At 47.5% G+C, this 14268-nt stretch overlaps 1 protein-coding gene across 8 annotated transcripts; it reads left to right on the top strand.

The window, feature by feature from the left end:
• The first annotated feature begins 663 nt into the window (after nucleotides 1-663).
• FOSL2 (FOS like 2, AP-1 transcription factor subunit) lies at nucleotides 664-13771 on the top strand. 8 transcript variants are annotated; one of them, XM_075267202.1, is made up of 4 exons: nucleotides 664-1209; nucleotides 10035-10289; nucleotides 11748-11855; nucleotides 12559-13771. In XM_075267202.1, the coding sequence occupies exons 1-4, from the start codon at nucleotides 1099-1101 to the stop codon at nucleotides 13063-13065; spliced, it is 981 nt and encodes a 326-aa protein (XP_075123303.1). In that variant the 5' UTR covers nucleotides 664-1098; the 3' UTR covers nucleotides 13066-13771. The 8 variants fall into 8 exon arrangements, with proteins under 8 accessions (XP_075123303.1, XP_075123302.1, XP_075123305.1 ...); XM_075267201.1 differs by having other exon boundaries at nucleotides 10032-10289; XM_075267204.1 differs by having other exon boundaries at nucleotides 707-793.
• The last annotated feature ends 497 nt before the right edge of the window (nucleotides 13772-14268 follow it).

The raw sequence follows: 14268 nt of genomic DNA, 5'->3' as shown, positions 1-14268 counted from the left end.
AACTATATATTAGAAGCCCCTCCCCTCTGCAGATATTATTATATAATGCTATATGATACATATAACTCTATATTAGAAGCCCCTCCCCTCTGCAGATATTATTATATAATGCTATATGATACATATAACTCTATATTAGAAGCCCCTCCCCTCTGCAGATATTATTATATAATATAACGCTATATGATATATATATAACTATATATTAGAAGCCCCTCCCCTCTGCAGATATTATTATATAATGCTATATGATATATATAACTATATATTAGAAGCCCCTCCCTCTGCAGATTTCTGCTCCCCTTCGCCCCCTCCTTTCTCCCCTCACTTCTGCACATTGCTGTAGCAGCCAGAGAGGGAATCCCTGCCCGCTGACGTCACTAGAACCAAGGAAACCCGTGGACGTCACCACACGCAAATGACCATATATGGCAACATGCGTCAATGGACGAGACCAAGTGGTGTGGAGGAGGAGGGGGGTCTCGTCTGCTGTAGTGCCCCCTAGAGTGGCTGTCAGTGGTGAGCCAGGTGCAGGCAGGAGCCGGGGCAGATGTGGCTGAGGAGCCCGGAGCTCGGGGCTGTACATGGGGCAGTGCTGGGGGCAGAGCAGGGAGCTGGAGCCTCCCATTACAGGGCTGGGGGGGGAGGAGAGAATGACATCAGTGCTGGGAGAGCTGAGAGCCAGTAGATAACCAGAGAAGGATTGAACTAATGCCATTGCACTGACTCATCTCCACAGAGCACAGGAATAGCAGAGCTGAGCAGCCTGACTCATCAGCACAGTAACCTGGAGGTGAGCAGCTCACACTACATCACTGCTGCTGCCTCTGCCCATAGGGACAGCTCACAAAACTTTTTCATACAAAGTTGCACTTGTTGTTCTTGCTGGAACTTTTTCTTTTTTTTTTGGCTACAATGTTGCACTGTTAGGGCTAGGAGGGATAAACCTGTATTCACACTGGAAGCGGCAGCACTGGATCGGGAGAGGTGTGGTGGCCTTGTGTGATATAGCCCAGTGTCAGGAGGGAGGCGACAGCTCTACTGAAGACCACATACAAGGGCACTTACCTCTGCCCCGGGGTGTTCATAGGCCGGATCATGTATCAGGATTATCCAGGGAGTTTCGACAGTTCCTCCCGAGGTAGCAGCAGCTCTCCGGCTCAGCCAGACGGATACCCGGGCAACTCCTTATCTACCTCAATACGACAGGTGAGGACCACAAGGCTTCCCTCTCTTGTTGCGTTGACCTGTCCAGTTTCAGGGTTCGATTGGCTGCTCCTGTTTCATGTTGAGTTGACCGGGCTAGTTGTTTCGGGTTGATCTGGCATGTTTTGTTTTGGGTTGAGATGACTGTGTTGGGGTCAGTTGGATGAGCTGGTTTTGGGTTGCGTTGACTGGTCCCATTTCAGGTCAAGCTAACTGGTCTTGTTTTGAGGTCAGTCGGCCAGTCCCATTTCAGGTTGAGTTATCGGTCAATTTTAGGTTGATTTGCCTGTCCTGTTTTGGGAATGAGTTGGCCAGTTTTGTTTCAGGTTGAGTTGGTTGGTCAAGCTTTAGGTTCAGTTGACCGATACTATGTCAAGATTGAGTTGACCTGCACCATATTTGGGACAGTGGTCCTATATTGAGTTTAGTTGATTGATCGTTCATTGGGTTTGGTTGTACATCAGTCCCTTCGTCTGGTTTAACATATTGACCCTCATAGATGTAGATGACCATGCTGGTATCTGATGACTTCTCACCACTATAGATCTCCAGTCCTATACTTGACCTATCCTAGATGTGACCTTCTCGAGTTTTGAGGTGTCAAATGTTTCCTCTCTGTGTGTGGTTTGTACCTCTTAGTAAAGACAGGAGTCTTCTCCCCTCCAGACATGCCACCGGTCCTTCATGTGGTTTTAGAATCAGTTGGTATCTAGGAGTCTGGAGAAGACTTAATTGTCTCCTGAAATCTTTATGTAAGAGTCCAGCCTAAGACCTATACAAGGTGGACAAGTCCTGACTTATCCCTCTTGGAGGAGGTGGATCTCCCAGTCTTACATGTGTGCACTTCTCCTGATCTGGTCCTTCATGTAGACTTGGTCCCCCCTCCTGACCAGGCTCATGTCCTTCAGGTCTACATCTCGGGCAGGGTCCTATGCTTGTATTTGAATTTGGTTCTAGTCCTGTTGGGTTGTCACTTATTGGGTCCTCGCTGCGGCTGTTGTGTCATTGGCTGTGGTGGGAGCCCGGATCCCTGAGCCTTGATCTACATATGATTCACTAGAACAAATGTCTTGTATACCGGAGCACATGGAGGCTTAACCCTTTGTGGCATAATGGGGAAAGCTCGCATTTAGAGCAGAATATCCCTGACTTGGGACTGTGGACATGTAGGGACCATGTCTGGCTGAGTGATGTTCTGTGGCTGCATTGCACATGTTAGGGTTCAGAAGGCTTGGGTGACCACAGGTTAGGGGAGCCCCCTTTTTGTGGCGTTGCAGGGAAAGCTAGGAACCAGAGGTTTAGAAGACTTGGGTAGGAGGGTGACATTGTGTTAGGGCATGGAGCTCCCTTTATATCATCAATTTGCAGTCTGGAGCCCTTTAGTTCAGGGTCTTGAGGGCATCTAAGGACACATTGAGCCCCTTCATGTCGCTGCATCTCTGATTTCCTAATCGTGAGCATACATCAGCCATGACTACTTGTGTAAGACGTCCTGTGTGTTTTCTGTGTATGTTGGGTGTCAGGACAACCAGCGAAGATCTGAAACCCTCGCTCCTTAACCACATGGTAACTTGTTCAGAGAGCTACGGTGGCTTCTTGAAGCTTCCTGGCCACAAACTCTGCTGATACGATCAGAGCTGTATCCACAGCCGGAGATACATTGAGGTTACTGACAAGTGACTTTACATGGGGCTGCTGGGCAATCATGGCGGGGGGCCACTGGGAAGGCGCCTCATTGGCCGGCGAATCTGAGTTTGCTCCTTCTCCACCTCTCTCTGTACTTTGTGTTATCGATCACAGGCGCTTCTACAAATAGTAAAGTCCACTTTGCAGACACACCCTGCCCACCTTGTGCCCCTGTGTAGGGTGTGTAGACAACAAGGTCTGGAGGGTCTACCTGTTATAGGACCAAAGTCCACCATGTGTAGCTGACGCCCGATAGGCCATTGTACATGCCTCAAATCTGCAGAATCCACAGAGGGCCCTGGAAGACAATTTTCTTTGTTTTTTGGTGCTGGCCCAATAGGGGAGGGTTCGGGTCTTTGTTCTGTAGTCAGAATAAGAAGGAGGAGGCTCTCGTGTGTTACCATCAAAATTACAAACCTTCACCCCAATGTTCTTGAAAGTTAACCCCCTCACTACTTATCTAAAGCTAGATTCCGGTTTTCGGCGACCACATCCCCCTCAGCGCTCACGGTCTGTGCCAATGATATCCGCAGAGTGTCTGTGGTGATCGACACGTGGCTAAAATAATGTAACTACATATCCTGATACATTGTAACAAACTGTCAGAACTTGAGAGACATGATGCGTTTAGCTCAGAGCATTGTCTAGACTGGATACAACTGTGACAAATCCTCAGCTGTGAGAGGTCGAATAAATAAATGGTTCCATTCACTGACAGCAGGCAAGGCGATGAATCACAAGGTGTCAGAGGTGGGGATACCCCTGGAATCAGTGTTTGGGGCGGCTTGTTACCCCTGACCTGGTATCCCGGTGGGCACAGAATTGTATCTAATCAGGAATGTTGATGTGGATACAGAGAATTATTTCTGCCAAGTGATAAGAATATTACTGGGAAGGGCAGAGGCTGTGCCGCCACGCACGAAGGCAGCATTAATGGGCACCCTGCCTGTGCCCGTCAGTAAGCACGCTGCTGCCCTCTAATGGCGACTGCGGCTCATTGCTACACAGAGCTCCAGTGGCTGGTACTATGATTATTCATCCTGGCAGTGCCCAGAAACCCGGAACTCAAGAGGGTCTATGAAACCCATTCCCAGCCATGCAGACAACTTAAAGGGATTGTACAGAATTGGAAAAACATGGCAGCTCAATTTAAAAAACAGCAACACCCCCGTCCATGGATCGTGTCTGGTATTACAGCAAATTCAGGTGAATAGGACTGAGCTGTAATACCACACACAACCTGCAGACAGGTGTGGCGCTGTTTTTCGGAAGGCAGGTTTTTCTCATTCTGAACATCCCCTTTAAGTAGACAGTGCATCGTACGCTGATGTCATCAGCCCAGGACACATAATTATACGGCCGTGTAGGTTGCTGCAGATTATTGGGTGTGCAGGGTTTGGCGATGACCTGTTTTGATAAGCGGCATAGTTTGCGGTCATGGCCTCCTTAGCGCTGGAGCCTAATCCAGGCATTACAGGGTTAATGAAAAGGATCGCCTATGTGAGGTGTTGTCCAATCAGAAGCTAGTGGTCAACCTCATTGGTTGCAATGGAAAAGGACAATCTGGTTGTACAATTTGATTGTTCCAATGTTAGATTTTTGTTTCTGGGAAAGCTGGGTGACCATTATCAACCAACTTTCCCAGACTTCTGAATGTCATACCTGGACAGCGATCAGCTCCCTTATGACATGGGAGGTAGATCTTCCATTCTGGACTTTAGAAAAGCTGGGTAATGATGGCTGGAGAAGCTCTAGAGGCCAAATGACTGGGGCCCAATTATGCGTCGGTCCCTGTAGAGGAGATCCAACATGGCGGCTCAGTCTTAGGCTCTCGTTCCAGTCCATCAGGTGCCGGATTAAGGGATTTTAGCGCCTTCTATCTTGGATTGGTTTCTAATCCGCTTCTGCTGGCTGGGTGGATTCTTGTTGTGACAGCCCAGCAGATGGGAAGGAATTTGGCAGTGGACCCGACACACCCAGAGGGGGAATAGCTGAGACATTAACCCTGTCTTGGCCGTGCGAAAGACACAAAACTGCAATCTCTGCTACTGAAATACAGTCTATTGCTCCCTGTTATCAGCCTACTCATAAATGGATTTCTGCCCCTTTAAGAGTGGATTGTGTCCTCTATATGAACACTTTCTGGCCCTGTGCATATTATACAACACCCCAATTTGGGGGGTGTCAACTTGAGTACCCCCCCCCCTCCCCCCAAGTATGCTCACCCAGCTTTCCCCAGACATCTGAGTAAGCTTAGTAGTATAGTAATTCAGCCCAATTGAAGCCAAAATGGCATTCAGGATACAGGGAAAGGTGGATAAGCTGTAGTACCTTGCTGTATCAGTCGCCACCCAGCTTTCCCAGACTTCTAATCAAGCTTAGTAGGATAGAAATTCAGCCCAAGATGCCATTCAGGGGACTGAGAAAGTTGAGTAAGCTATAGTATCAGACATATCTGTTGCCACCCAGCTTTTCTGGAAGCAGATAGGACTGATATAGCTATCCTTTTTCATGGCCATAGTTCCAGGGCAGGTCCATTTAAGGTAAATACCTGCCCCGGCGGGGGGAGCGTCCCCATGTCTGCCCTCATTTCAGCAGCGTCTGAGTATGTGCAGTATTTCCTGTTTGTTCTGAACGATTGCCCAACGAGCCTGGAGCGGCTGCGATCCCCCTGACCTCTTGTGGTCTGTCCGCAGATCCGCCGCTCTCTCCCACTGTCTGTACGAGGCACGAGGTGGCTCACGGCTTATTGGGACTTGTGGCCGCTGTCATCTGGTCATAGTCACCGCAGCACCGTGTCCAGCCCGAGCCTTAATAATGCATTGAGCGACCCCAAAATATCCAGATCATAAAGACCCTTTGTCTGTAGAATTCGCCAAACTGCCGCAGAACGGTCATTGGCACAAAATGACGTGACCGATTAATCCAGGGTGAATGGGCAATGTCTATAATCAAAGGGAATGACAAAACATGAACGATATAGCGGAGGGTTTGTCGCAATGTTTCGGTATTGACAATCCACTGTTTAGCTGAACATGGACTGATACATTGTAGCAAATCCTCAGGACAGGAGAGATATGAACCTAGTTAGGATGCTATTGTAACAAACCCTCAGCTGTATATAAAGGAAATGCATAGCAGAGGGTTTGTCGCAACGTACCAGTCTTGACAATCCACTGTGAGCTGAACATGGACTGATACATTGTAGCAAACCTTCAGGTCAGGAGAGGTATGAACCTAGTTAGGATGCTATTGTAACAAACCCTCAGCTGTGAGGTCTATGAGGCGTGTACAACAATACTTCCATTTACTGACAGCAAGCGGAGGTCTTACCGCTGGTGAGGACCCCCACCGATCACCAGAAGGAGGCTTAACCGTGCTCCATTTAACTCCTCCTGGCAGACATGAGTCTGGACATGGCCCCTGTTCTATCAGTCGGTCAGACCCCACCATACATGGGTGCAGATTATCACCGGAGTACCCCTTTATTTACAGAACCTTGGCTGTGGCCATCAGATGGGGGTCACTAGGAATGAGGTGCGAGGTGCCGCAGGCCTCAGTCTAAGGACATGTCTAGGTCTTTGTCACATTGCGCGCTGCCGTCCTGTCCGCGCCCGCTTACGTGCTCGCTATCGCATGCTCTGACCAAATGTTTAAAATTCCATTCACTCCCCGGAGTTAGTTTTAATGATTTCTATTTATTGCAAAATTTTGTTGCCCACGAAGCAGGTGATTGCAGAATCTTCAGATTTATACAGAACGCCTCCCGTAAAGGAACCGTCTGCCCCCAGGAGGGGAGGGGGGCGATTTGCTGGAGGCTTGTGAAATTCCTCACACTTCAAAGGCGACTTTCCCAGAAATGAGAGAATTCCCAGTCTCCTAGATAGGGAATGTAATGCGCTGCTGCCCCCTGGAGGTCACTGCTGGCGGTGGCGGCTTCCTGAGATTGTGTCAAGTGGGGAAATCATACTGCCGATTCCAGTAATCGGAGGGGGATGTGTGGGAGACTCGGGATGGGAATTGATACGCTGTTATTTGGCGGCCTCCATTCTCCTCCGTACAATAAACCGGCAGGAATGTTCGCAGGTCACTGAGTCACCGGATCTCTGGGTTACATCATCACCGCCAGCGGCGAGCGGGAAAAACGGAAACTTTTTCAGGGAAGACGAAGCATTTCCAAAGAGCAAAAGGGGATTGAGCTAAAACAAGAGGATTCGGGGACTTGTATAGGTCATCCTAATACATAGGGAAAGAGACAGGGGTGTGTAATATAAAAGGTGGCCCAGGTGGGGGAGGGCCCTAAAGAAAGGTCAGCCATGGGAAAGGGGGGGTGAACCAGTGACCGAAGAACATCTCTGGCTCTAAACATAAAATTTGGGTCAAAGGTCAGAAAGTTGATGACCCTTCCCATTTATGTTTAAAAGGGGCAGGTATATTCAAGATGGCGGACAGGACAGGATAATAGAGAAGTTACTGGGGCATCTGCACCCGCTGGTACTGAGGCGCAACAACCCCCAATACTACAGTAAGTGGGCTGAAAGTTTCCATATGCTTTAGGAAAGTGAGTCATAGCCCCCTCAGCCAATCAAAAGCAGGGATGGGCTTCAGGCCCCCTCAGCCAATCAAAAGCAGTGACAGGCTGAGGGGGCCTGATCCCCATCAGAAATAAAGACTGGGTTCAGGCCCTCTCAGCCCACGCGACAATGACGGGGAACAGGCCTCCTCAGCCAATCAGAAGCAGTGACGGGGATCAGGCCTGCTCATCCAATCAGAAGCAGTGACGGTGATCAGGCCCGCTCATCCAATCAGAAGCAGTGACGGGGTTCAGGCCCCCTCAGCCAATCAGAAGCAGTGACGGGGATCAGGCCCGCTCATCCAATCAGAAGCAGTGACGGGGATCAGGCCCGCTCATCCAATCAGAAGCAGTGACAGGTTCAGGCCCTCTCAGCCAATCAGAAACGGGGACGGGGTTCAGGCCCTCTCAGCCAATCAGAAACAGGGATGGGGTTCAGGCCCTCTCATCCAACCAGAAACAGGGACGGGGTTCAGGCCCCCTCAGCCAATCAGAAGCATGGTCGGGGATCAGGCCCCCTCAGCCAATCAAAAACAAAGATGGGATTCAGGCCCCCTCAGCCAATCAGAAGCAGTGACGGGATTCAGGCCCCCTCAGCCAATCAGAAGCAGTGACGGGGTTCAGGCCCTCTCAGTTACAGATCTTTAATCTCCAGATCAGGAGATCGGTGGCTCATTTTGTGGGTGCATTGAGTGCAGACACCCCCACTAACCCCCCTCTATTAAATGCACCCACTCTCTCTTCTGCTGACAGACGCCCTTTAATCTCTCCACGACTGCCCACACTCCTATACAGTGACAAGTGTCAGACTTCCTTCTGTTCCTCGCACACAATCAGTCAGTTCTTTGTCTCAGGTTAGGGAAGGGTTAAGCGCCCTAGCCCTGGGAGTGACTGCGACCACACCTGGGCATTAAGTAAATGGAGCTGTGTAAAAAGGGAAGGAGATGAGGGGAAGTTCGTTTTACAGTGGGAGGCGATTATGCAATCGAGATTTCCTGCCTCTCCCTCCTGAGCTGCCTTTATGCCTGGAGAAGGAAGTTTCCACCGAGCAGGATGAGCCCGGAGTGATTGACAGCAGTCGGTAACTATAGCGTGTGTCATGTATGACCCTTGTCTGGGGCGCTCGTGTATGGCGGAGCTGCTATAAACAATACCGCAGTCTTGGGGTGCTAGGGAAACCTGTGAATGGTGGATTTAGGGTCTCCGATTATTAGGTAGGTGGAACATTCCTGCTTATGTGGGGGTTCTAGAGATATTGGGCTGGTAACAGGGTCCCTACACAGGTCACTGACTGCTATGTGATATCTTAAAGGGAAACTCCACAAAGAACATATCTGGCGTTCGTATTCATATAGTACACACACAGATAGTAGCCATTCAAAAAATGCCAAAAAGTATCCCGTTCATACAGAATACCGATCCCTCTGTAACCTGCGTAGACAAAGCGACTCGACAGCGTCTACTCCTGGGCTGCGATACAGGGGCAGGGAGTAGATTCCTGTAGAACTAGTTCAGACGCCTGAAGAAGTCCGTGTGACCACGAGTCGATCACGTTTGCACCTGTTTGTGATCTGGCCAAGCGGTTGCCTACTCCGAATCCCCCTAAAAGGGTTAAGGGCTCAGGTGTCGGAGTTAATCTGGCGTTGGCTGGAGCAGATGCTTTCCACACGGTGGTGATCTAGCCCGCGGCAGATCCTTGTTTTGTCGCTCAGCCGGGTGTTGTTCACACAATGTACCTTCATACCCTGCCAGGTGCAGAGGAAATGGTGATCTCACTCCAGCGAGTTTCTGTAATGTGGTCTGTGTCTAGACAGAGAGGACAACGTTTCTTCTGCTCCTGGACCTCCTTCACCAGTTCATATGGACTTCACTTGTTTGATCCCTTCCATTTGCGTGGGTGAACTACAGGTGCCATTGTGCTCATCCAGACTGTGGTCGGTTCTGTTGGGAAAGTACGTAGACGATAACACGTAGAGATTGTACGACGTTGTAAATATGGGATGGTTATGGGTGGTCTTCAGAGGACATGCTATTGCCCCTCAGCCGTTAGGCCAGGACAACACCGCATTACAAGAAGTGCAAACCAATACAATATCAACAATGGGTTGAGATTCCAAGGTTTGGGGGCGCAGTCTCAGGATGTTTGTTTGAGGGCTTAACCAATCATTTCTTTCCATCAAACTAGTGAATTTGTGGGATTAGTGGTTCCAGCCCATGACCCTCTGACTTAATACAACATTGCTGATCCTACTGTTGGTTCACCATCGTGTTTTGGCTCATGATTGGATCCTTGGGCCTTGACTCGGCTTTGGGTTTTGGCTCTTGGCTCATGAATGGGTCCTTGGCCCTAGACTCACCAGTGGGTTTTGGCTCTTGGCTGATCACTGGGCTTTGGCTCATGGTTCACCATGGGCCTCAGTTCCTCACTTTTTGACTTCGTAGATATCACTTGATCCTGCTTCTTGACCCAATGACCCCCCTACCTCTTGCCATAATTGTAAAAAGTTGACAGAAGAACTTCAGAAGGAATTGTATCTTGATCAATTTTGTTTTCTTCTGTTTCTAGCAGAAATACCGAAACGACATGCCAGGATCCAGCAGTGCCTTTATTCCCACCATAAACGCCATCACCACCAGCCAGGATTTACAGTGGATGGTTCAACCAACTGTAATCACCTCCATGTCCAATCCCTATGGCCGAGCACATCCGTATGGACACCCAGTGCCAAACCACCCATCACTAGGCGGGCATGCGGCCCTACAACGACCGGGAGTCATCAAAAGTATCGGTACCACCGCTGGCCGGAGGAGGCGAGATGAGCAGGTATGCAATGGCAGAAAGAAGGAGGAAACCTGATGTCCCCTTTCATCTGCTCTAATTGTACTCAAGTATTTCTGGTATTTTAATTGCAACTTTGAAAGGACAAATACATCGTATACAGCATGACATCACCACTCATAATAACACTTATCATTCCATGTAATGCTCCACCACCCCCGAAACCTGCACTCTGTAAGCCTCAAAGTCCAATGTACTGACATAGTGTTTGTTTTAATAATCCCTACTGAGTAATGGAAAGTCTATGAGCTGCGAAGAGCAATGGGAAAAGAAACACACACTCTATGACCATCTAGTTATATAATACAATACTGCCCCCTATGTACAGGAATATAACTACTATAATACTACCTCCTATGTACAAGAATATAACTACTATAATACTGCCCCTATGTACAAGAATATAACTACTATAATACTACCCCTATATACAAGAATATAACTACTATAATACTACTCCTATGTACAAGAATATAGCTACTATAATACTACCTCCTATGTACAAGAATATAACTACTATAATACTACCTCCTATGTACAAGGATATAACTACTATAATACTACCCCCTATGTACAAGAATATAACTACTATAATACTGCTCCTATGTACAAGGATATAACTACTATAATACTGCCTCCTATGTATAAGAATATAACTACTATAATACTACCTCCTATGTACAAGGATATAACTACTATAATACTACCCCCTATGTACAAGAATATAACTACTATAATACTGCTCCTATGTACAAGGATATAACTACTATAATACTGCCTCCTATGTATAAGAATATAACTACTATAATACTGCTCCTATGTACAGGAATATAACTACTATAATACTACTCCTATGTACAAGAATATAACTACTATAATACTGCTCCTATGTACAAGAATATAACTACTATAATACTGCTCCTATGTACAAGAATATAACTACTATAATACTGCTCCTATGTACAAGGATATAACTACTATAATACTGCTCCTATGTACAAGGATATAACTACTATAATACTTCCACTGTGTCAGCTCTATCACCTCCCTCAACCCTTCTTTGTCAGCAGACCTAACACATTTTTTGCTGATTCTTGAAGGTCGGGACAGGCAGCGGTTACGGAGCAGCTGGCCGTATTTACATTCCCATCCCTTGCATCACTTGGAGGCCATGTTGCTCCCTTGATCTTTCCTCCCAGCTGAGGTTTTGACTTTTACAACATAAATCCTGTTTCCTTTTGACGTCAGGACTGATAAGCAAATTGCGAAACGTTTTTGTTCTAACCTCAGCGCCTCTCCTGCTCTGGCTCGCACACTCCTTGCACTTGCTCAATTCCAGGACGCCGCAGCTTCCTATAGAGCCAACGGCCTTTTACATTTTGTGGGTTTTGTAGTGACCGCAATGAGCTGCCAGTTAAGTTTTCTTTTTGCCTTTATCCACAGCTGTCACCCGAGGAAGAGGAAAAGCGAAGGGTCCGGAGAGAAAGGAACAAACTGGCCGCCGCAAAGTGTCGCAACCGGAGACGAGAGTTAACGGACAAACTCCAGGCTGTACGTAACCAATTGGTTTCCTTCATTTAGCGCTGACTAAGGTTTTGAAATTGGGCACAAAAGTTCCTGATTTCATCACCTTACTGTATAAAGTCCAATAATTACAGTCCTATTCTCCTGCTGATCCACGTCAGCGGTCAAGGAGCAATACAAAAACATTGTAACAAAGATGGATCATCTTCTCAATGGGTTCACTACTGAACCGTAGTCACACAATTGCCAGGGAGCCGTGGTGTTTCATGCAGAACCAGAATCTTTGGACTCAGTGGTGATTGATATTGGCCTTGGTCATGGGCAGGAAACCTTCTGTGTTGGCCAAATATGGCCCCACTGGGCTCATGTAGACTTCATCCATTCATGCTCAAAATATCTTGTGGTACGTCAAAAATCAGCCGGGTCCATGTTGAGACCTCCACGATTGCTAGGACTAAGTGTAGTGCTGCTTTTCTCCTCAATCATCTACCATCTTTCTTGGTTTCCTTCAAGTGTCAGCTCGAAGAGACTTGGGACCTTGTATTAGCAATTATTGGGGTTCTCATTGCCCTATTAGGTCTACAAGACATTTCAGAAGATGGAAATTTTTAAACCATATGGTTTCTCTTACCTTAAAGACGTATGAAGAGATACTTAGCATGTGAATTTAGTTTGCCAACCAAGAAAAAATGACTATTAAATTCTTTTCTTCTTATTTTTTTTCTTTCAGGAAACTGAGAAACTGGAACAAGAAAAATCTGGTCTACAGAAAGAGATAGCGGAGCTGCAAAAAGAGAAGGATAAACTGGAGTTCATGTTGGTTGCCCACACACCCATGTGTAAAATAGGAGAGGAACGGATCAACGCCACCCTCAACGCTCATCCTGCTCGTTCCATGATGGGAAGCCGAGTGGTCGTCAAACAGGAACCCATTGATGAAGACATCAGACCTTCTTCTGTCACCACCACTGACAAAACTCAGAGGTCTGTGATTAAACCCATCAACATTGGGTCAAACTTCTTCAATGAGGAACCTCTCAACACACCCGTTGTCATGTCGTCAACACCACCAAGTACTCCGAGTGCCCACAACCTCGTCTTCACCTACCCAAGTGTGTTGGATCAAGAGTCGTCAACCTCTCCTTCCGAGTCTTGCTCTAAGGCTCATCGTCGGAGCAGCAGCAGCGGGGACCAGTCTTCTGATTCCTTAAACTCCCCCACCCTGCTGGCCTTGTAATGACTGCTACAAAGGAATGACTTTACCGTACATATCAGGAGATGTCTAGGAAGGTCGATAGCGGGTGGCACGCGCTTCCCGACCATGGACGTGTCGTGTAACATTGAAATCTCATAACTGGATCTTACACTTCAGACGCTTCAGTGTAGCTTTGACTTTCTTGGGTTGTTGGAAGAGGCTGCCTTCAAGCACAAGTTCATCCTCCATTGTGTCGAATCCCGGATGGGCCCAGACGGGGTTAAATTATTTCCAGCCTCGCGGCTCCCAGGACATTTCATCCAATCTTAATGGTCGATGATTACTGTCTCTATCCCCCCCTTCCCCCACCCACACCCCCTTTTTATTCTGGGCACTTTAAGGGTTTATCTATTTAAGGAATTTGGTCTTCACTGGATGAAGGTACAGAAATGTTTTTGTCTTTTTGTATGTTTTTCCTTTTTTTTTTGTTTCTTTTTTTGTCAAAGTCGCTCCAAGGCCTTTCTGAAGTAACTGAATAAAATAGTAAAAAAGGAACAAAACAGCCATGGAAAAATGTTGGTTGCACCCGGTCATTATGGGAGAAGACGGCGTTACCAGCAGATATTAGACACCACGCCAAAGACTGTCCCAGGACGTTGTGTTCTGGTAAACTCTGTGAAATCGCTTGGATAATAAAGGATTTGGGAGCAAAGATATAACATGGTCGAAAAAAAGAAAAATTCAAAAACTTGGCAATACAACAAGCCCTCGTGCCTTCCGAACGAGCGAGTTCTACTTAGTCAGGACGATGCACAGCCAACGCTCTATTTTTGGGATTTGATGTCGCGTTTGTATATTCACAGTGTGATTGGTCGTAACGTATGACATCTCGCCGTGAGACTTCGCTTCTTACTAGTACCATATACGATATTGTGTAAATGTGCAACAGTGTGTATCGACAGGAGGTGTAGACATAGTAGTCACAGCCAGGCCCTGCTGCCGCCTGAGGGGCCGCTCTACTACTCGAGACACCAGTATTATAAATGGCACATGGTAGGGGGACGGCAGGGGGATTAAGATTTCGCAGTTCTGCCTCTGTTCACAGGTTACAGATTCTCACCTCAAAATTTTTTGTACGTTTATATGCCAATGGGTACAAATGGGTAATGGTGCCTGACAGAGAGAACCTGTGGGAATCCACCATGTTGTCTCTGTTTAGGAAAACATGGCTGCCTTCTCCCAAGC

The sequence above is a fragment of the Leptodactylus fuscus genome, chromosome 3 (assembly GCF_031893055.1).
Source record: "Leptodactylus fuscus isolate aLepFus1 chromosome 3, aLepFus1.hap2, whole genome shotgun sequence".
NCBI classification, from domain to species: Eukaryota; Metazoa; Chordata; class Amphibia; order Anura; family Leptodactylidae; genus Leptodactylus; species Leptodactylus fuscus.
Note: the sequence above shows the minus strand (reverse complement) of the source record. Positions and strands in the feature narration are given on the sequence as shown.

What these genes read in the sequence shown, in the direction of transcription:
- FOSL2 (XM_075267201.1), top strand. Translation starts at nt 1,099, where the DNA reads ATGTATCAGGATTATCCAGGGAGTTTCGACAGTTCCTCCCGAGGTAGC. An exon ending in TATCTACCTCAATACGACAG is followed by an intron (nt 1,210 to 10,031) that starts GTGAGGACCACA and finishes TTCTGTTTCTAG; the next exon opens with CAGAAATACCGAAACGACAT. An exon ending in TAACGGACAAACTCCAGGCT is followed by an intron (nt 11,856 to 12,558) that starts GTACGTAACCAA and finishes TTTTTCTTTCAG; the next exon opens with GAAACTGAGAAACTGGAACA.